General features: G+C 37.9%; 1 protein-coding gene and 1 non-coding gene across 5 annotated transcripts in view; one reads left to right on the forward strand and one right to left on the reverse strand.

Annotated features, from left to right (window-relative positions):
- Positions 1-23,239, reverse strand: part of LOC100947603 (protocadherin alpha-C2) — a 160,168-nt gene that overhangs the window by 67,251 nt on the left and 69,678 nt on the right. The window contains exon 1 of one of the 4 annotated variants that reach the window (XM_023515791.1): positions 2,119-4,680. The exons of the other annotated variants lie outside the window; for them this stretch is intronic. Coding sequence (XP_023371559.1) covers positions 2,119-4,023 — 1,905 coding nt within the window. The 5' untranslated portion in view covers positions 4,024-4,680. Of the gene's footprint in view, positions 1-2,118; positions 4,681-23,239 lie in introns of those variants that run through there. 4 annotated transcript variants of the gene reach the window in all.
- On the forward strand, positions 9,848-9,954 carry LOC111727318. Its single transcript, XR_002774888.1, has one exon. It is a non-coding gene; the product is annotated as a U6 spliceosomal RNA (small nuclear RNA).

Raw genomic sequence — 23,239 nt, forward strand, 5'->3', positions numbered from 1 at the left:
TATATATTTATTATAAATTTTATATATTTTTCCTTTTAAATAGCTAATTTTCCTTCTCAATTTCAGATTCATCAGTCTTCCTATTACTTACTTACATTTACTTTCTAGTCAAAATGTGTTTCTCAAAAAATTCCTGACTCCCCTTTCTAAAAGCAGAGTATGAATGTCTTAACTCAATAACTAAGAAAATGACATGAAGGTTATGTTAACTAGTTTGATGAGAGTATTTCAAAATGTATATGAAAACAGCATACTGTATCCCATGATTGCATTAATGTACACAGTTATGCTATAAGAAATAAAAAAAAAATTCCTGACTCCCAAACTTCATAGCCATTACTAATATTCTTATCTTTCTTTGTTCTAGAAAGCAATGAAATAATTAAGTGGTGAATTTTCCTGATAAGAAAAGTGCTCCTACATTAAGTGCTTTAATACCAGAAATAACATTGGAATGCACCAATTTTCTTCCTTAATATTAAGTGGGATTATATTAAATAGCATTTAATGCAAATTTCACAATGTAATGATGTGTGTCCCTATTAATCCCTTAATCATCTACAGAACCAGACTCATACTTAGTCCCAGAATACGACGAGGTTTTTCATGCTAGCTCTAGAACCAGAAAATCCCTCTATTATATTTTTCATTGGAAAATATCATAAAGAAGAAAATAATCATTGAAATAATATGTTTAAAAGTGACCTTTAGGCCGGGTATGGTGGCACAGGCCTGTAATCCTAGCATTCTGGGAGACCAAGGTGGGTATATTGCTTGAGCTCAGGAGTTTGAGACTGGCCTGAACAAGAGTGAGATTCCATTTCTATAAAAATAGAAAAACTAGCCAGGCATTGTGGTAGATTCCTGTATTCCCAGCTACTAGGGAGGCTGAGGCAAGAGGATTGCTTCACCCCAGAAATTTGAGGTTGCTGTGAGCTATGACACAATAGCACTCTATCCAGGGTGACAAAGTAAGACTCTGTCTCAAAAAATAAATAAATAAATAAACTGGGGAGGCTGAGATAGGAGGATGCCTTAAGCCTGAGAGTAAAGACCAGCCTGGGCAACATTGTGAGATTCATCTCAAAAATAGGTTTTGAAATGCCAAGGGCCACTATAGATGAACTGAAGTACTTGAATCATTTAACTGTATAATAAACATTATATTCAAATGTGGTATTCACTTACATAGTAAATATATTTGGCTTCTTAAATAATTGAAAAAACTAAATCCAAGTTGAATGGACTTTGGTAAGTTTACCTTCAAATACACAAATCTTTCTAATATAAAAATTACTCATCTTTCTAATTTGTAAAGTATATTAATAAAAACACAGAATAAAAGGTTGTCAAGTCCTATGCCTAGTAATATGATCTTTCATCTATCAAGCAGATGTTCTGAGACATACTTACAATTTCTGTGTACTTATAAAAACACTGCTGTGGAGTGATTAGTTATGTTTTAGAGAGTCATTCTCCAAGAAGACTACTTTGCCAAAATGGGATTCATGAAAAGTATAGGCTAGAGAATATGCTGCATTTTATTAAATGGTATATCATTCAAGATACAAATCAAACACCATCTGTATTGCAAAGCCTTCTCTCATTCCCTACTCTCTACTCAAATGTTCTCTCTGTTCCTTCTTTGAAGCCTCATTGCAATTTATTTTTACATCTCATGTGGTTATCATTTTAAAATAATGTATTGTAATGATTTGATATACACCTCACTTTTCATGATATTATGTTTATATTAGGCAAAGACTATTTATTACATATTTTTCACTCTTCATCCTAGGGATAAGGATGCCTTTCACATGCTGATATTTTGGCTTTTTATTTTACTTTTAGCCCTTTATACTGTATTACTTTTGTTATTCTTTAGTAGGTTTTTAATTTTTTACCCTTGTTTCTCAGAAACAAACTATAAGCTCCTGAGGCCTAGGACAATCTTGTAACACTTTTATATTCCCAGAATTCTTAGCAAAGGAATGCTAAGAAGGAATGTTGAATTTCAATTGATTAACTTTTGCCAAAGGTTCATCTAAGAAACATTTCACAATACAGCTAGCAGCCATCACCAAGTCAAAAGACTCAAAGCCCATAAAATTTGCTTACCATAGCATTGACATTTGCACAATTCCCTTTGCTATTCTGAATCTGAGTGTGGGATACTGGCAAATTCAGTCCTAGTCCAGTGGCCAAGTCAGCAGCATTGTACTTCCCACAAAACAGCAAAGCGTTATTATCAGAACCAACTCCCAGAGAGGCTTGATAGAGGTAAGTCTGAGAAAGTCTCTCAACTGTAGTGACATCGATTGTGGCTGATGTCATGCAAGGATTTGAAGCCATCTTCTTTCCATACTTCAGATCCTCTGGAGAGCGACAGATGCTCTGAGAGCCACAGCATGGGCTCTGGTTGAACTTGATACACATGAACAGTAAGCACCCCAGAAATAAAAAAGAAACACAGGCCAGTGCAATTACCAAATACAAGTTCTGGGCAGAAAGCTTCTCTCCTGGTTCCCAGATATCTTCAAAGTCTGGAAGGACCTGAGGGGCAGAATTGCTCAACAGTACACCCAAAGTGACAGAGGAGGAAAGTGGTGGGTCTCCATGGTCCTGAACCACTACCACCACCCTCTGCTTAACTGCATCAGTAGGAAGAACTAAGCCAGCCATCTGGAGCTCTCCCATATTGGCTGAAATTCTGAAAAGGCTAGAGTCAGAAGCCTGAGAGATGTGGTAAGAAAGCCAGGCATTGGAACCACTGTCTGCATCCTCTGCTACTACTTTTGTGACCAACTGTCCAGTTCTGGCAGAGAGGGGCACAATTTCCACAGGCATAGAACCATTTCTTGGTAACGGAAACAAGATGACTGGAGCATTGTCATTCCTATCTACCACAAACAAGTTTACAGTCACTGTAGCACTTCTAGGAGGAATGCCACCATCTTGGCCTTTCACTTGGAAGTGAAACCCCCTGAGCTGCTCAAAGTCAAAGGAAATTTTGGCAGTGATAGCCCCACTGAATGATTCCACTGCTACCAAGCTAGAGGCTGGTGGCCCTTCTGAGAAAATATCCAACAGCTGATAAGAGACACGGCCATTCTCCCCCAGATCTGAGTCCTGGGCAAACACTTGGCCTAGAGAGGTCCCAGGGCCATTGTTTTCAGCAATAAAAATTTCCTGTTGCAGTTGAGGAAAACTTGGTGTATTGTCATTCACATCAGCAACTGACACAGTGATTGTCCTTTGGGTTCTAAGTGGGGGCAAGCCACCATCTGAGGCTGTGATCAGGACCTGGTATTCACTGATCTGCTCCCGGTCCAGAGGCCCATCAGTCAGCAGGCTGTAGTAGTTGTCAAAGGAAGCCTTTAGCTGAAAAGGGCCTCTACTGGCCATGCTACAAAGGACCCTACCATTGGAACCAAGGTCCTCATCCTTTACACTAAAGAGAGCAATCACGGTGCCAGGGGCCGCATCCTCCAATACTGGGCTGGAAAGACTCAAGAAGATCACCTCAGGGGCATGATTGTTCACATCAGTCACTTCCACCAGCAGCTTAGTGGTGCTGGCTAGACTAAAGGTGCCTTCATCCCTGGCCTCGATGTATGCCTCCAACAGAGTTTCAGGGGGACCTAATGCATTAGCTACCCACACCTCCCCACTCTTAGGGTGAACTTGAAAGCAGTGTCGCAGCTCTGCTTTCGTGCTGTTGCTTAAGGAATACCGGACTTCTCCATTGGAGCCTTCATCCGGATCCGAGGCTTGAACTCGGAATAACACGGTCCCGTTGGGTGTAGTGTCTGGAACCTTGGTGCGGTATACAGAGTGCTCAAATACAGGCGCGTTGTCATTTGTGTCCACCACGGTGACGGTAACTTGTATGTCTCCAGAGAGCACAGGCAGCCCGCCGTCGCGAGCTGTGAGCACCAGCAGGTGGGTGGTGCGTTTCTCTCGATCCAGCACTTTCTCCAACACCAACTCTGGGTATTCACTGCCGTCAGCTCGCGACCCCATGTCCAAGCGAAAGTGCTGGCTGGGGCTCAGACTGTAGCTTAGCACCCATTTGCTTCCCTCGTCTGCATCTTGGGCATTAGGGAGTGTAAAGCGGGCTCCAGGAGCCAGGAACTCAGGGATTTAGCTGCACGTCTCCAGCAGGAAAGAGAGGTGAGTGGTCATTGGTGTCAAGGACATGAACGCGTATCTTGTGCAACTCCAGCGGGTCCTCCAGCATTAGGTCATAGATCAAGACGCAGGTAGCTTTGGTCCCACACAGCCACTCGCGGTCCGCTGGTTTTCTAACCATCAAGCTACCGCTGGCCAGGTCCACCCCAAAGTAATCCTCACTGTGGCTGGAAAGTAAGCGAAAGTTCCGCAAAGACAGAGTGGGCACTGGCAGCTTCAGATCCGCGGCGACATTGCCTACGGTTACGCCCCGCTCCGTCTCCTCTAGCACTGAGTACTCGAGTTGTCCCGCCGCAGCTCCGGAGGAAACCCACAAACAGAGAATTGCCACTTCCCATCGCACCATCCTCCCTTTCGGTGTCCACGCTCCACCAGCGGTGACACAGGACCATGCTCCGTATTCGTGCAGAGTAAATTCTGGCCAGCCGTCACTGCTGCCGGCTAGAGTTACAGCGACCGCCGACGTCCCGCCTCCTGCATACCGGAATTACCCGTGGCTGGCCGGCTGGGAGCTAAGCTGGCCAGACCCGAGGATCCGCAGCCGTCTGGGGAAGCGAAGCCCGCCCTGTGCGGAGGAGCGCAGCGCCGCCTAGGGGTGCAGAGGTGAGGTAAACTGCCGGGGCAGGGACAGCGCCATCTCCAATGCCGGGCCAGCTGGAGTCTCTCCCTCACCTCTGGCAGCGAGGGCCCGGCCGGGTAAGGAAGACGCCTGGAGAAACTAACATGTCTCTCTTTAAACAGCGTTTTCTAGGATCACACCCTGAGACTGCCTGGGTCTTGACTTCCACAACCTCAGCCTGACGACTGCTTGTATAGGGGCTGAGCCCTGATGGGCTCCTCCGCTAACTGTTTTGAGAGCCGAGGATCTGGTCAAGGTGCTCCGACCCACTGAGCTCCTAACACACCCGCAAGGAGGGCGGAACTCTGCGCCCAACCGAAGGGAGGAGGCTGAATCGTGAACTTGAACGACCACGCCTTCCAGGCTTAAGGAAACAGGAGCCCTTCTACTGAGTGCTGTGCTGCGTTCCTTGCTAGATTCCCCAAGGTCCTCTGGCATCCTCTTACATCCCTAGAGCTGTCAAGAGTGCGGACTCTGGTTTTTCGAGGCAGCCCAGCCAGCAAGCCCAAGGCTTTCTATGCTCCGCTTGTTTTGTGTGACAGCAGTTTCTCTTCATCGAGAGGCCCTACTCAGATCGCTGTGGAAGTGGCCTTTTTCCTTCCGGGTAACAAAGAAGGCAGATCATAAACCAATACTAATAACCAGAAAGTCAACACTTGGCAACTCGTCCCCAAAGACGATGAGCGGAGAACTGGAAGGTGTTCCCTAACTCTCGTAACCCTGACAAGAGTGCAGCCATTTTAAAAAACAAGCAATCCTCTCCCCAGATTCCTGGAGTGCTTCAAGACCAGAATTCCTGGAAACACCCAACGCATATCCTGGTCCATACTAGAAATATGCCCATAATCCTGACCCGCATTTGAAAAGAGCCCCAAGCCATACGCTGGGCTCACTTCCCCATTCCAGCTATACTGACAAGGCCTTTTGCAACAGTGTGGGAGCTGAGTTGACTCCTAGTCAGACTCCATTTTCCTCTTCACTATAATAAATCCTTTCCTTACCCCTGGACGGGCCCCCTCTCCTTTGCAGACCTTCACCCCAGTTCTATACCAGAACCTCTCATCTTTATGTTGCACTGGGGGGAAAGGAGGCAGTGAGGCCTGTCCAGGGGCCACCCCAGACCCTTGCCACTGCCTTCCTAATGCCCAAGGCCACACACTAATTCCTTAGGACTCAGTAACCTGAAGGAAGGGGCTTCTCTTCCTCTGGGATCTCCGGTTCCTCCTCCGTCAACTGAATCCTCCAAAAATCCTAGCACTAAGTGGGGATACCTCCCCATCTGGGATCAGTATCCCAATCTCCCCAATACCTTCTCTTGGGGACACGTCAGGGACAGAGTTGGGATTTTCTGCACTTTGGCCAGCTTTACAGCAATGCCAGGACCCCGGTTCTATGCCAGAGCCTCTCAGAAGAGAAAGTACTGCGATACTCTACAGAGTTTGACCAGGAAAGTACTCTGTAAATTTACTTTCTGAAAATATTTAGAAAGCAGCAGTGAGGCAGAGTAAGAGTAGACTCCATCCTTTCTCCAACTTTGTTTTTAATTTGGTCTTCGGCACAGGAATTGGGACAGTGATCAGTCCTATGAGAAACAACTCTGACCCACAATAAATACCTCCAAATTCTGCCTAGCACCTTACAACCAGTCACATTCCCTAAGAGGGGATGAGCTGAAAAGAGACTGATTTAATTGACTATTAAACACTAAATTCCTCACTGAAATCCTTCTAATACAGTTACAGTGTTCAATGTTCCAGGAAACAAAATTTGAAACACAAAAGCTGAACAAAGATCTAAAACTGAATCTTCCAGGAATTTATTTTCTAGTTAGAAACCTGCCTAGAAAGTATTGATAATTAGTGATCCTGGGTGATGGTACATGGAGGTTAATTACACAATTTAATCAACTTTTGTGTATGTTTGAATATTTCCATAACATTTTTAAACTGCTGATTACAATGATGAGGAAAGGGGCAGCTCCACCTTTCTGTTCATAAAAGTGGGATTGTTAACTCCAGTATTCCACTGAGAACCAATTACTTCCACCTCCCCTGAAAATCACAAACCCATTCCTTATTTCTTCCAGGGAACTGGAAAGGGCAGACTGCAATATAAGACAGTGTAAGTAGCAAATGCCTCCTGACGAGTTGGCCTTTATGAATTAAAAAACCAAAAGATCATTGATACCAAGTCTCTGATAAAATTAAAGCAGAAAATATGTCAACCCATTACGTGTAGAGTCACAAGTACAGACAGCTTTAGGAGACCTCACTAGGATGTGGAATAGCCCATAAAAAGTGAACTTATTCTTCATCAAATTTCAAAACCAAAACTCATTTTCTGTTTGAGTGCCAGAGATTAGGATTCACATTATCTCATTTAATACTGCAAAACAAGCTATTGGAATAAAAGGTTATTCTTTTCATCTTTCCATTTCCAGTAGATGAACTATAACTAGAAATATGTACTCAAATTTTAAAAGACCTCTTACTTTTTGACTGCAGTCATGCCTTGAATTAAACCAGATTTATGAATTCTAAACTTTTCTTTTTTGAGACAGAGTTTCACTCTGTCCCCCTGGGCAGAGTGCCATGGTGTATAGCTCACAGCAACCTTAAACTCCTGGGCTCATACAATCCTTTTGCCTCAGCCTCCCCAGCAGCTGGGACTATAGGTGCTTGCCACAGCACCCAACTATTTTTAGAGACAGAGTCTTGTTCTTGCTCAGGTTGGTCTGGACCTTCTAAGCTCAAGCAATCTACCCGCCATGGCTCCCAGAATGCTAAGATTTCCGGTGTAAGCCACTGCGCCCAGCCCAGGTAACTAGGGGGACAATATGTTGGGGTATATTTAGGGCATGAAGAAAAAGGAAAAACTCATAGAGAATAGCATGAAAAATCTTCACAAAAACTCCTCTTTGCTCACACCTTTCTCAGATTTTTGGCTTCCCTTTTCTCCATTTCTCTATTTAAACTGCTGCTGACATCTATTTTCAAAAGATTTCATTTGTGTTAAGAATAACTGTGGATAGCACCCTGGTGGGTTTTGTCCCACCATACACCTCCCTAACTTTAGGGATAACACTGGGATTTGTGAAAAAGCAATATATAATAAAGAAGGCTATCCCAAAGATGAAGAAGACTAAAGGTTTTTGCCCTTTTTGATAAAATGACCAGATAAACATTAAAATTATAAAGTAACAAAAAAAATTACAAAGTAACAAAACTTCTCTTTAGTAGGACATTTCATTGCTAATAATTCATTTTGTCATTTTATGAAATTTTCAATTATTCCTTCCATGCAGGTATTTCAATGTTTTTAATTAATTACAAGTATAACTTTAAATTAACTATATGCAAAAACATAGTCCTAATTTCTGCTTAGGTTCTATTGCCAAGACTGCTATTAAAAAGCCCTTCCAGGCCAGGCACAGTAAGTAGCTCATCCCTGTAATCCTAGCACTCTGGAAGGCCAAGTTGGGTAGATCACTTGAGCTCAAGACCAGCCTGAGCAGAAGTGAGACCCTATCCCTACTAAAAATGAAAAATTGAGGCAAAAGGATCACCTGAGCCCAAGAGTTTGAGGTTACTGTGAGCTATGACACTATAGCACTTCACTGAGGGCAACAAAGTGAGACCCTGTCTCAAAACATAAATAAATAAATAAATAAATAAATACAGCCCTTCCTAACTTGCCCTTAAGCTATAAATTCCAAAGATTTCTAGCCCTATTGTATAACCTCTTATAAATTTTACCATCTAGTAATGTGTTTTATCCTCCTTTGTAACATATATATTTCCTATCTTGCATTGCCTAGAACATTCAAGTCATTTTTTTTTTCTTTTTGTAGCGACAAGAGTGTCACTTTATCACCCTCGGCAGTGCTGTGGCATCACAGCTCACAGTAACCTCCAACTCCGGGGCTTAGGGGATTCTCTTGCCTCAGCCTCCCAAGTAGCTGGGATTACAGGTGTCCACAACAATGCCTAGCTATTTTTTTGTTGCAGTTTGGCGGGACTGGGTTTGAACCTGCCACCCTCGGTATATGGGGCCAGCGCCCTACCCACTGAGCACAGGTGCCACCTCAAGTCAGTTTTGAATAATAGCTATGATAAGGAGTAATTCTGGTGTTTACTGTTTAAAATGAAGGTGGCCAATATTTCATGATGAATGTCAAATATTTATAAAATTCCCTGTAAGTATCTATCATAAAGATGATCTGGTGGTATTTTTTTTCATTATATTTAAAAATATAATGTAGTATAAGATTTTATATAGAAACTTTCTATATAAAATAGAGAGAATGTTGATAGTGTTGCCTGATTCTTTATTTCAGGTTAGGGACTATCTAGGAAGGTGAATGTAGTAAATCAGAGTGCCTAGTAGTAGTTGTAGGCCTTCCTTTTCCACATAATTGAAGAAATTTTTTATCTTCAGCTCGTAGAAAGATCTAGTCTGAATGTTTACCAGATATGTAGGAATATGAATCTGGAATGTAGGCAAATATATTATGTGACTGAACCAGATAGGTTATGTCTTACCTAATACAATGACATTCAGCAAATTTGAGTTAGACATAAAGAGTAAGTTTAGAAGTCTAAGAAATCTAGAACTTTTTGATGAATGGCTTAATATCATCTAGCACAGGACACATGAATTTTAGTTTTCAATCCATCATGTGATGTGTCTATTAAAGAAATAAATACAATGTTGGACTCTACATATACAGTATTTAGATTGAAAGTGCTAGGCCTTCTACTTTTGGAGCTAATTTCACCAACCAAAGTATGACTTTAAGTTCTAAGAGCCTAGAATGTATTTTATCCTACTTTCTAACATATCTATTCCTATCTTGCATTGCCTAGAACATTCAAGTCAGTTTTCAATAATAGCTATGGTAAGGAGCAACTCTGGTATTTACTGTTTAAAATTAAGGTGTCTGATATTTCATGATGACTGTCAAATCATGATGACTGTCAAAAGCTAGATGAGTTCTAAGATACAGAAAAACTATATCTTAAGAAAATGTATAAAATAGTACTTGCCTGGGCAGTACATATATTAAAATTGGAACAATACGGAGAAGATTATCATGGCCCCTGTATAAGGATGATAAACAAATTCATGAAGTATTCCATATTTTAAAAAAAGGAAATTATATGAAACAATACGTAGAAATCTATGTTGGGTCTATAACATAGGAATAAAAATAATCAATGTGCCAATTATAAAAGCACAAAAGAAGTGGGTGAGGAATGGCTGCATCAGGTAAGGAAATGATACCAGATGGTATTATAATTTGGATCCACAGGAACAAATGAATATAACTAGAAATTACAAGTAAGAAATGTTCTGAATATACAATTGTTTTCCTTTCTTCTTCTAGCATCACTAAAATATGTAAAATTACATAAAGTAACAATTATTATAGCAATGTTTTGTTGGGTGTGTAATATATACACGTATATTGGTTTTTAAAGTGTAATACGTATTAATGTGTATGGGCTGATGTAACAAATTACCACACACTGGGTGACTTAAGACACAGTTTTTCTCCCAGTTCTGCAGGGGAGAAATCTAAACTCAAGATGTTGGCAGAGCTGCACTTTCTTCAAAGGCTCTAGGGGCACAGCTTCTATTCCTTGCCTCTTCCAGGTTCTGGTAGCTATTGTTCCATTAGAATGTGGACATATCTTTTGGAGGGCCACAATTCAACCCACCACAAGATGTAATATGTATACAAAAACATCAAAGGGGAGGAGAAATAAAGCTATCTAGAAGTAACATTTTATATCTCACTAGAATTAAATTAATATAAATCTAAAGCAGATAGTGATAAGCTAGAATGTATTTGGTAAGCTCAAGAGAAACCTTTGATAAAACATCTCAGAAAATACATTTTAAAACTCATTGAAGTAATTACAATGTAATATTCTAAAATATTCACTTAATAAAAATAATTCAGTAAATGAAAAGTATAGGAACAAAAGAGTATTAAGACATATAGAAAAGAAAGAGGAAAATTACAGACATATATCCAACTATGATAACATTATGTGACTCAATTAGATAATCTAATCAAAAGGGGGAATTTTCAGATTAGATTGTTTTAAATAAAATAGGATCCAACTATATATTATCTATAGGAGACCCTTGTAGATTAACAGAAAAAGGATAAAAAACATTTTATGCAAATACCAACCACTAGAGAGCCAGAATGGCTATACTAGCATCTGACAAAATAGACTATATGACAAATAAAGTTACTAGAAATAATGGACATTTTATAATGACAAATGGGTCAATTAATAAGAAATGAGCAACTATAAACATATTTGCACCTAACAGGAGAGCCCCAAAATACATAGAGCAGAAACTGAAAGGGAAAAAAATAGACAATACAACAGTAATAGTTGGAAACTTTAGGATTTATTTCCAGTAATGGATAAAAACTAGGCAGAAGATCAAAAATGAAATAAAAGACGTGAAGAATATTATAAACCAATCATACCTAAAGGACATCAGTCATAGTTTTTCATCCTGTTATAACAAAATGCCATATGTTGTGAAGGTAATAAACAAGATACATTTATTTTTCATAGTTCTAGAGGTTGGGAAATTCATAATCAAGGCACCAGCGATTCAGTCACTGGTCAAGGCCTACTTGCTGGTTCACAGATGGTACATTCTCACTGTGTCTTCACATGGTGGAAGAGGCAAGGGAGCTCTGTGGGGCCTTTTTTAAGGGCACTAATCCCACTTCCTCTTACCATCTCATTGAGAACTAGGTTTCAACATATGAATTTGAGGGAGACACAAACATTCAGATCATAGCAATATCTATAGAACATTTACCTAACAACAGCAGAATATAATTCTTCTCAATTACACATGGAATGCTATCTGATAGACCAGTGATTTTCAACTGGTGTGCCATGAGAGGATCTTAGGTATGTTGTGAAAACTTTTTAAGATCATTAATTAAATTATTTTCAGAAGAAGTGTAAAGCATAGTAAGTATATTCTTTTTTTTAACTCTGTTTTTAGTCAACATAATTTAAGTTCACCACAGAAGTTTAACTATAGATTCAAGTGTGCCATGAGGTTGGAAAACATTGTGATAGACCATATGCTAAGCCATAAAACAAACCTCAGTAAATTTAAAAGGATTGATTCCATCTCCAATCACAGTGGAATGAAATTAGAAATCAATAACAAGGGGCAGCGCCTGTGGCTCAAAGGAGTAAGACGCCAGCCTCATATGCCAGAGGTGGCGGGTTCAAACCCAGCCCCAGCTAAAAACTGCAAAATAAATAAATAAAGTCTTTTTTAAAAAAAAGAAATCAATAACAAAAAAAGTTTGGAGAATTCACAAATATGTGGGAATTAAACAGCACATGCTAAAGGAACCAATGATGATTAAAAATTAAATCAACAGAAAGATTAGAAAATAACTTGGAATGAATGAAAAAGAAGACAACATATTAAAACTCATTGAATGGAGCTAAAGCAGTGCTGAGAGGGCACTTTATAGCTGTATATGACAACATTTAAAAAAAAAGAACAGTTACAAATCAATAGCATAACCATCCACCGTTAGACATTGGAAAACTAAAAGCAAGATAAACTTAAATCAAACAAAAGGAAGGAAATAGTTATGATTAGAGCAGAAATTAATGAAACACTGAATAGAAAAACAGTAGATATAGACAGTAAAACCAAAGCTGCTTCCTTAAAAAGATCAACAAAATTGACAAAACTTTAACTAGATTGACCAAGAGCCAGAAGACTCAAACTCCTAAAACAAGAAGTGAAATGCTACTGAACTTACAAAAATAAAAGAATTGTAAGGTAGTACTACAAACAATTGTGTGATAATAAATGAGTAACTTAGATGAAATAGAAAGAAATCCCCAAAATACACAAATTACAAAGCCTAGCCAAAAAGAGATGGCAATTCTGAATGAACCTATAAAGAGTAAGGAGATTTAATTAGTGAAGAAGGAGGATCAGAAGGAGAGGGGAACGAAGAGAAGGATGGAGGGGGAAGGAGGAGAAAAAGAAGAACTGTATGCAAATAAAAGCCCAGGACCAAAATGTGTCACCAATAAATTCTACCAAATATTTGAATAAGTATTAATAGCAGTTCTTTCAAATTGCTTCTAAAGAATAGGAGTGAAGACTTTCATTCTGAGGCTAATATTTTCCTGATAACAAAACTAAATAAAGATATCACAAGAAAACTATTGGCTTGATTCAGTTGTGCTGTTATAACAAAATACTCAAGACTGAGTAATATATAAATAACAGAAATTATTCATTGCAGCTCAATTCATAATTGCCAACTCATGGAAGAAGCCCAAGTGCCCATTGACCCATGAATGGATTAATAAATTGTGGTATATGTATACCATGGAATACTATACAGTATTATTTTGTACAGTTTTGGAAGTTGGGAAGCTCAAGATAAAGGTGGCATCAGACTCAGTGTCTGGTGAGGGCCCAGTATGTACTAACAAGATGACACTTTGAATGTTGTTCTACATGGTGGAAGAGCAGAAAAGCAAAAGGTTATAACTGCTCTGTGGAGTATAAAGACTTTAATCCAATTCATAAGGGAGAACCCCTCACAATCTAATCATCTACAAAAGGCCTCACTTCTTACTACTATTTCAGTGGGGTTTTAAGTTTCAACAATTGTTTTGAAGTGAACAAAAACATTCAACCAAAGGAACTACAGACCAATATCTCTTATGAATATAGTCACATATGTCCTCAACAAAATAACAACCAACCAAATTTAGCAATATACAGTTAACCCTTGAACAACCCAAGTTTGAATTACACAAATCCACGTAAAGGAAGATTTTTTTTCTACCTCTGCCATCCCTGAGAAGATCAATCCCCTCCTTCTTTTCCTCCCCAGCATACTAAACATGAAGATGATGAGGATAAAGAAGTTTATGATGATCAACTTCCACTTAATGAACAGTTAATCTATTTTCTTTTCCTTACCTTACTTTATAATAAATAATATAGTACAAAAACATATATAAAATATGTGTTAATTGACTGTTTATGTTTTAAGTATGTTTCAAGTCAAAAGTAGACTTAATTAGTACTTAAGTTTGGGGGGGAATCACAAATTATACATGGATTTTCAACTGTGCTGGAGGCTGGTATCCCTAACCTCTACATTGTTCAAGGGCCAGCTATATAAGAGAGATTATATATCTTGACCAAGCTAGATTTATCCCAGGAACACAATGTTAGTTTAAATCTGAAAATCACTAAATGTAATACACTATATATGTCAGTTTGCTAGTGCCACCATAACAAACTACCACAGAATTCATGGCTGAAACAACAGAATTTATTTTCTCCTAACTCTGGCTAGATGTCCACAATCAAGGCATCAGGAGGGTTAGCTTCTTCTGAGGTCTCTTTCCTTGTATTACAGATGGACATCTTTTCCCTGTGTTTTCATTTTCTCTTCCCTCTGTGTGTATCGATATCTTAATCTCTTCTTATGAGACACCAGTTGTACTGCATTTAGAACCACTTTAATGACCTCATTTTAATTTAATTGCTTCTTTTAAAACCCTATCTTAAATATGATCACATAGTTAGGTACTAGGGATTAGAACTTTAACATATGAATTTGGAATGGGAGGATAACATTCAACCCAAACCCCCTGCATTATGGCTTCCTAAAATGTATGTCCTCACACAAAAATTTCATTTACCTTCTCCCAATAGTCTCTAAATAGTTTTAACTCATTCTGGCATTAACTCTACATCTCGAATCTTATCTAAATTAAGTATTGGGAAGACAGTGGTATAATTCATCCTGAGGCAAAATTTCTATCCAGCTCTGAACCTGCAAAACAAGACAAGTTATACACTTTCAAAATACAATGATAGAACAAGGATAGACACTCCCATTCCCATTCCAAAAGGGAGAAATCAGAAAGAACAGAGTAATAGGTTGTAAGCAAGTCAAAAACCTAGCAGGGAAAATTCCATGAGATTTTTTTTTTTTTTGAGACAGGGTCTTTCTGCTGCGCAGGTTACAGTGCAGTGTCATCATCACAGCTTACTGCAATCTCAAACTGCCAAGTTCAAGTAATCCTCCTGCCTCAGCATCCCAAGTAACTAAGACTATAAGCCTATAGTCATCATACTGGCTAATTTTTCTATATTTTTGTATGTTGCTCGGGCTTGTCTCAAACTCCTGGCCTCCGGCAATTAATCCTTATGCCTTGCTCTAGGATGCTAGGATTACAGGTATAAGCCATTGTGCCCAGTCCCATTCGATTTTAATGCTTGAGACATTGGTAGCCTAACAGACCTATGAAGCACCTTTGAGGTCATTATTCCCTTTTCTTGAAGGGTAACACATGTTTGTAGCTGCAAAGATCTATAGAATACCAGAAACCCAACAGCCTTTATTCATTTCTTCCTATCTCTGCCTCCTTTAGTCTAAGCCACCAGAAATTTTTGCTTGTATATATATTCCCACTTCTATTCCTTGCTTCTGCTGAAATGACCGATTGGATCCATAAGTCATATACCTATAATCTCTTTAGTAAATAGTTATGCAGCCAGACCCTTAATGTTCTCTCCCAAACATGCTTTCTCATTTATTTACAATTTAACAGATTGGAAAATTTTCAAATTTTCAATTTTAGTTTTCCTCTTCCTTAACAATTCCCTATTCAAGTTAATTCATTTATTTAATATGGGGATTACCATAAGGATGCTTGCTCTAGACTATATATTATTGAAGCTCAATTTACAATCACTAAAATGTGGAAACAGCCTAAATACTATTGGAATACATATGGAATACTATCTAGCCATTAAAAAAGATGGAGACTTTATATCTTTTGTATTAACCTAGATGGAAGTGGAACATATCATTCTTAGTAAAGCACCATAAGAATGGAGAAACAAGAATCCCATGTACTCACTTCTGATATGAGGACAATTAACGACTGAGTACATGGTGGGGGGTGGGAGAAGGGGAGAGCAGAGAGAGTGAAGGAGGGAGGGGTGAGGGAAGGGAAGAGCAGAGAGAGAGAAGTAGGGACGGGGTAGGAGAAGGGAAAAGCATACAAAGGGAAGGAGGAAGGGGGTGGGGAGGTCACAGTGTGTGACATACCTTTTGGGGGTGGGACACAATTATAATAGGGACATTACCTAACAAATGCAATCAATATAACCTGATTCTTTGTACCCTCAATGAATCCCCAGCAATAAAAAAAAAGTAAGTTAAAAGAAAGAAAGAAAATCAAGTGGAAAATAGGCAATGCCTTTAACACTTTGCTTATAAATCTCAACTAAATATCCAAATTCATCACTGACAAGTTTTACTTTACAGAAACACTAGAAACAATTTGGCCAACTTCATTGCACTAATCATTCTAAGTAACAGAGCAAGATTCTCCAAAGATAATGAGTTTAATTGGGAACAAGCATTGCAGTTCTGAATATGCATCCCATAGTAAACAATAGGTACATTCAGAGGGGCAGAGGAAGACAAGGGTTTTTGAAGGTAACATGAGAAGGATTATATAAACTGTTCTGAAACAATTATCCTTTGCTATAAGAATCAGTAACAGTCAGCAAGCTTCGACAGGCCATTGCTGGAAACATGGCCGAATAGATATATTTTTGTGTGTAAAGTTGAAGTGGCCTTTGTATAAGACAGTAGTTTTGGCAGAGTCTTTTGTGATATGTAATTCTCGTTAGGCAACTGGGCATGAAAATCTTCCCTTCACAGCCTTCCCCAGCTCATTTTGTCAAGGTTTAACACAAGTAAGTCCATTTTGATTTCAACAACATTCATACCAGTTTGGAACAAGGATCTCCTTTCCTCCAGTTTCCAATAATATGTTTCTCATTTCCCTCTGAGACCTCACCAGATGCACCTTTTTGTTGTACTGTATTGTATTGTAATTGTTAGGGATGCATTGAGGGTACAAAATAAGGTCACATTGATTGCATTTGTTAGGTAAAGTCCCTCTCATAATTGTGTCCTACCTCCAAAAGGTGTGTCACACACTGAGATTCCCCCACCGCCTCCTTCACTCTCTCTGCTTTCCCCTTCCCCCAACCCCCACCATGTACTAGGTCATTAATTGTCCTCATATCAGAAGTGAGTACATAGGATTCTTGCTTCTCCATTCTTGGGATGCTTTAATACGAATAACATGTTCCACTTCCATCCAGGTTAATGCAAAGGATGTAAAGTCTCTATCTTTTTTAATGGCTGAATAATATTCCATAGTATACATATACCACAGCTTATTAATCCATTCCTGGGTTGATGGGCATTTAGGCTGTTTCCACATTTTAGCGATTGTAAATTGAGCTTCAATAAACAGTCTAGTGCAAGTGTCCTTATGGTAAAAAGACTTTTTTCCTTCTGTGTAGATGCCCAGTAATGAATGGGATTGCACCATCAACTGGGAGCTCTAGCTTGAGTTCTTTGAAGGTTCTCCATACTTCCTTCCAAAAAGGTTGTATTAGTTTGCAGTCCCACCAGCAGTGTAAAAGTGTTCCATGAACATTTAATGTTCATATTTTCACCAACATTCTATTTATGGTAATATATGTATATATTTTAAATGATAAAAATTTTCTCTATAGCTCTCCTCTTTTCTTTCTGAACTCTCACCATAATCACCTTTATTTTATTTTTTTGTGTGTGCCTTCATTTTGAAATTGTATGTTTTTATTTTTTAACTTTTTAACAAAATAAGTTTATAGATTTTTCATTTTTATCCTTCTATGATGGCTGTTTCAACACAATTTAATTTTCAAAAGCATAATAATGTATTTCTATTTCTCAAAGTTTATCACCTAATGGCATATTGCTCTTACAACTGGTAGATGTTGATTCAAAGGAAGTTGATTTCTGGTCCCAGTTTTAACCTAAGCCATGTCTGTCTTCTGTTGCTAGCACTTATATGCACCACAAAAACTAATCATGACAAAGAAGTGAGCTCTACCACATTAACAGTGCTTCAGCCATTACTAAATATCTGCTTGTGAAACTGGATGTGGTGAGTTTTCACTTTGCACTTGTTTTGGTTTTTGTTTTAGTAGTAATCCATCTGAAACTGATCCACATTCCAGAACAGAGTCAGTATTGTACATGAAATGAGCATTCCTAGAAGAATATATATGTTAATATAGTGTGACCTCTGCATTAAGATTCTTTTAGAAAAATTGGAAGTTGGAAGACTTAAAATGCCACATCTCTCTATGTTCTGTAATTCTATAGTGGTTTCTGTTTTTTAATTAAGTAAAGCATTATAATAACTTACACTTTGTAAAAAGATTACTTACTTTAAGAGGGCTAACTTTCAACTTAATAATTATTTATATTTTGAACATGAAAAGTTACATAATAACCAAAAAACAGAATTTCTAGCAGTTAATAGGTAACTTTGCACAAAAGTAGGTAATAGGGATACAGGTAATGTATTTTGGTGTTCACGTTAAAAGTCAACTGTACAAGACTCAAGACATGAATCTGGTTTGGAGAAGGAAGGTCTTGTGTAAATACCAGATAATACAAGTAGTTACTTATACACTAGATTGGGTGTCCTCAAACTATGGCCCGCAGGCCACATGCAGCCCGCCTAGGACATTTATCTGGCCGGCCGGGTGTGTTTGCCACCGCTGCCTGTCCCGTTTAGCAGTCCACACATCCCCAGGCCCTCAGTCCAGCCCTTCAACGATCTGAGGGACAATGAACTGGCCCCCTGTTTAAAAAGTTTGAGGACCCCTGCACTAGATCATGTGGTCAGTAAAGATTGGTTCACCTTGTTTGTTCCCTACTTTTGTTATCTTAAAAATAAAGATTTTTACATGTAATAGATCTTTCACTTAAGAAGCTATTGAGTGAATTAGTGAGGTCTTCTTAAATTTATTATTCATCAATTAAACTTAGAATACTACAAAGCTAAACAGTACTATCCACAGTGCAATGCACACATTGCAAATCTGGACGTTTGGCTTGAAGATGCTTTATCATTGCATTATCACATTGGTTATAGTTTTTAATTATAACTATTTTTGATTTGTAGGTATAAAACTGACTTAGCTTTGGAATTATAGATTTAGTTTAAATTCTTAATGCTATAACACTTATTAATATTTGTAACAAGACTTCTATTGGCATGAAATAAAATTAATTATTATAAATAATATATAATGTTATTAATAATATTGTAATACTATATAATATTTTATATAATAGTATAATACTATATAATACTTTTATTATATCATATATTATCATATAATTTTTAATATATAATAATTATTATATTATTATAATTATATTACTAAGCCACTGCAGTGGACCCATCTTTGCTATATTAGTATATATTATTAATTATATAATAATATATTATAATATTATTATGATATTATATAGTAATATAATAATATATTATAATAATATTATTATGATATTATATAGTATTATAATATTATTAATAATTATTATATAATAATAATGTTTTAACTAGTGGACCACTTACAGACTGTACAGTCTACCTGAATTTTTGGTGATGACCCTGAAGGAAAGTTTCAAGGTCTCTTGCTCCTCCTGGGTGGGCTACAAGGAAAAGCAGCCACTGTAGCAGGCTTGTGACTTTTCCCCCACTGACATCTGCTGCTTGACATGGAGAGGTTCTGTGCAGAAAGTGGTGGCATCCTTCATGAGATGGTACTTGGAGCAGATACTAAGAGCATTATAATCATCTTTGGGGTAAGTCTCTTTGAAGTAGACCACTACATATTTGTGCAGATGAGTCTGGCTTCTTAGATCACTGCAGAATGGTTAAAGATAAGGAAGAAACAGGTTTTGAGAGTTCTCACTGGGTCTGCCCCCATTTCTTGCCACAGATACCATCATACACATTGTTGATGTTGTTGGAAAGAATGAAGATTACTTTATCTGCTGCTTCCTTCTGAGTGGTAAGCCACTGCAGTGGACCCATCTTTGCTATTTTTTTTTTCTGCCACTTTTCAAGGATTACCTCACTTATGCAGTGGTTTTGAAGAAATTCAGTGAAGTAACCAATTGTGTGAAGAGAAACATATTTCAGATGGGTAAACCACAAGATCCTTAATGGTGGGTAGCAATGTGGCAGTAGAAAAGGAAGTTGTCTGGATCCTTTCATGCCTCCACATCAGGTAGATCCCAGCCACCAGCTTAGACGGGAAGAGGAAAGGCAGCCAGCTTCCTATCACACTTCTGTTCTTATCCAGACAGGGGGAACACCTGCTTATAGGCAAGCACAACAATTCCTTTATGTCAAATGCAGTCATTGCCACCAGTAGTTAAATATGGAGACAACTGAACCACAGCACCTTCACTCTTCTCAGTCACCAGAACCACCACAGAAGTTACTTGGTTCTTTGCCACATCAGAAACCCACTGACCATGTTATTCTGGATAAGAGCCATGTATCTGTTTCCAAGGGGACTGGTTGTAAAATTCACTTCCACTGTCATCTCATTCTTCTTACAAGCAGTGATGTTTGGATCCCACAGACTTCCTGCCTCACTGCACTTTTTTTTATATTTCATTATATGGTATAGGAAGCCTAGTGAGATGAATTTCACAGACATGGAAGGGCCATCTTTACTCATATTTGCTTTGCGGATGTTGTGGGCCCCAATGAAATACAGTGTGTTCAGCTCCACAGGAAAGCCCATGTATACAGGGGAACATCCATTTGGGGCCAGAGGTCTGGTCTGACTCTGGAAAACCTTTGTGCAGCTCTAGGACTGGAAGTTGTTATTGCCCATCATGCAAATCATGGTGGCCTTCAACAAGCAAATGCTGGCATCTGCCTGGAGTATCCAGCTTACATTCATCAAAATTGACTAGTACTCTGTTGTAACACTAGTTTTAACAGGTTCCACTCAGAGACTCACAAGTCTCTGGGTGTCAGATTGTGTCATACCATCCATCCTGGAGATGGCCCAGTTTCAGAACCACACTGAACAGTTGGTTCTTGGGGCACTGTGCTCCTGCATAGCACAGCCAGGTTCAGCAGCACAAGCAACAATGCCAGGGCACCTTGTGACCATAATCACCTTTAATATCCACATTTCTACCAACATTTCTTCAAGTCCATCTATGCTTTTTCAAATATGCACCTCAAAACTCTTTCATACTCTACCTCAATACCAATTCCAAAACTGATTCTATATTTTTAGGTATTATTTACAACAACATCCCACTCCCTGGTACCAAAATCTATTTAAGTTTGCTAGGATTGCTGTAACAAACAACCCACAAGCTTGGTGGCTTAAACAAGAGGATTTGATTCCTCACAGTTTGGGGAGGCTAAAAGTCCAAGATCAAGGTGTCTTCTTCTATCTCCTTCCTTGGCTTATAGATAAATATCTTCTCCCAGTATCTTCACATAACCTTCCTCCCCTCTTGTGTGTGTGTCTATGTCCTAATCTCCTTTTCTTATAAGGACAGCAGTTATTGATATATTAGACTAGGGCCCACCATAATTATATCATTTTAACTTAATTGTGTCATTAAAAGATCCTCCTACCCTGCAGGAGTGGGAACCTGCACCCTTAAGGCCACATATGGCCTTCTAGATCCTTAAGTGCCACGTTTTGACTGAATCCAAATTTTACAGAACAAAGCCTAGATTTATTTTTAAAATAAAATAAAATATAAAAGATGAGCAAAGTGTATTAATAAAAATAAAAAGATTTTATTAAAATAGAAGGTCACCACCCAAGGTTCAACATACGAATTTTAGAGAATTATGTCCTTAATACTATATCAATAGACTGAAAAACGAAACCACATGACTGTCTCAATAGGTGGCATAAAATTTTTTCTGACAAAATCCAACACCATTTCATAATAAAAACAACCAACAAAATAGAAACAAATTCCCTCATCTTGATTAGGATACTTACGAAAAGTCCCCGGGTAATTGCATACTTAGGGATGAAAAACTATATGCTTTCATCCTAAGTTCAAGAACAATTCAGAGTTGTATGCTTTCTCTCATCACTTCTAGTCAACATTCTATTGGAGGGCCTACGTAGAGTAATTAGGGTAAAAAAATGAAATTAAAGACATTGAGATTGGAAGGTAAGATTAAAGGTATCTCTATTTGCAGATGACATAAATTATAGAAAATCTTAAAGAATATGCACAAAAAATAAATCCACCAAACCTAATAAATGATATTAGCAAGAATATCAGCAAGGGCACATTTATAACTTTGACTCAATCTATATAAGAGCAAATTATGTAACCAAAATGTGTGTATCCCTGTAATATTCTACAATAAGAAATACAAGATCAATAAATAAAAATCAATCAATTATATTTTATACACCTACAATGAAGCAATAAACATTAAGTTAAAAATAAGTAAAAATTGAAATAAAACAATTTCATTATAAATAGCATCAGAAAGAATAATACACGAAGGAATACATTTTACAAGAAGTACAAAATGCATACTCTGAAAACTATAAAACATTGTTGGAAGAAATTAAAGATCTAATTAAGTGGAAAAATATCTCATGTTTATGGATCAGAACATTTAATACCATTCAATACTGCTAATGAGGGTAGCAAATACTCCTCAAATCAATCCAGAGACTCCATAAACTCCCTATTGAAAATAAGCTGGTTCCTTGAAGAAACTGACAAGTTGATCCTAAATGCATATGGAAATGCAAAGCACCCAGAATAGTCAAAACAACCTTACAAAAAGAAAACAAAAAAGATGGAGCACTAACATTTCTTCATCCAAATCTTACCTCAAAGCCACATTATTTGAGAGAGTATGGTAGTAGCTTATAGATCAACAGAATAGAAATTGAGAATCCAATTCTCAATTGGAACAGATAGATTTAATATTTATAAGTCAATTTATTTCAGCAAAGGTTCCCAAATAATTCAGTGAGGAAAGAACCATCTTTTCAACAAATAATCATGACAACTGGATATCCACATGCAAAAGAATGATGTGGGCTATACCTCACCCTACAAAAATTAACTCAAATAGATTAAGGACCTAAATGTAAGAGCTAAAACTATAAAATATATAGAAGAAAACATAGAAATCACTCTTCATGACCTTGGATTTGGCAATGGCTCTTATCTATGACACAAGCACAAAAAGAAATAATAGACAAATTAAGCTTCATCGAAATTTAAAGCTTTTGTGCATTAAGACACTCTCAAGACTGTGAAAAGACAACCCACTAAATAAGAATATTTTTGCAAATTATATCTAATAAATTACTTGTATCTAGAATATATAAAGAACACTTACAACTCAACAAGCAAAAGATAAATAATTTAAAAATGAGCAATGAATCTGAATAGGTATTTCTCCAAAGACTACATAA

Source organism: Otolemur garnettii, unplaced genomic scaffold, assembly GCF_000181295.1.
Source record: "Otolemur garnettii isolate 467f Iridium unplaced genomic scaffold, OtoGar3 scaffold00003, whole genome shotgun sequence".
Classification (NCBI taxonomy): Eukaryota; Metazoa; Chordata; class Mammalia; order Primates; family Galagidae; genus Otolemur; species Otolemur garnettii.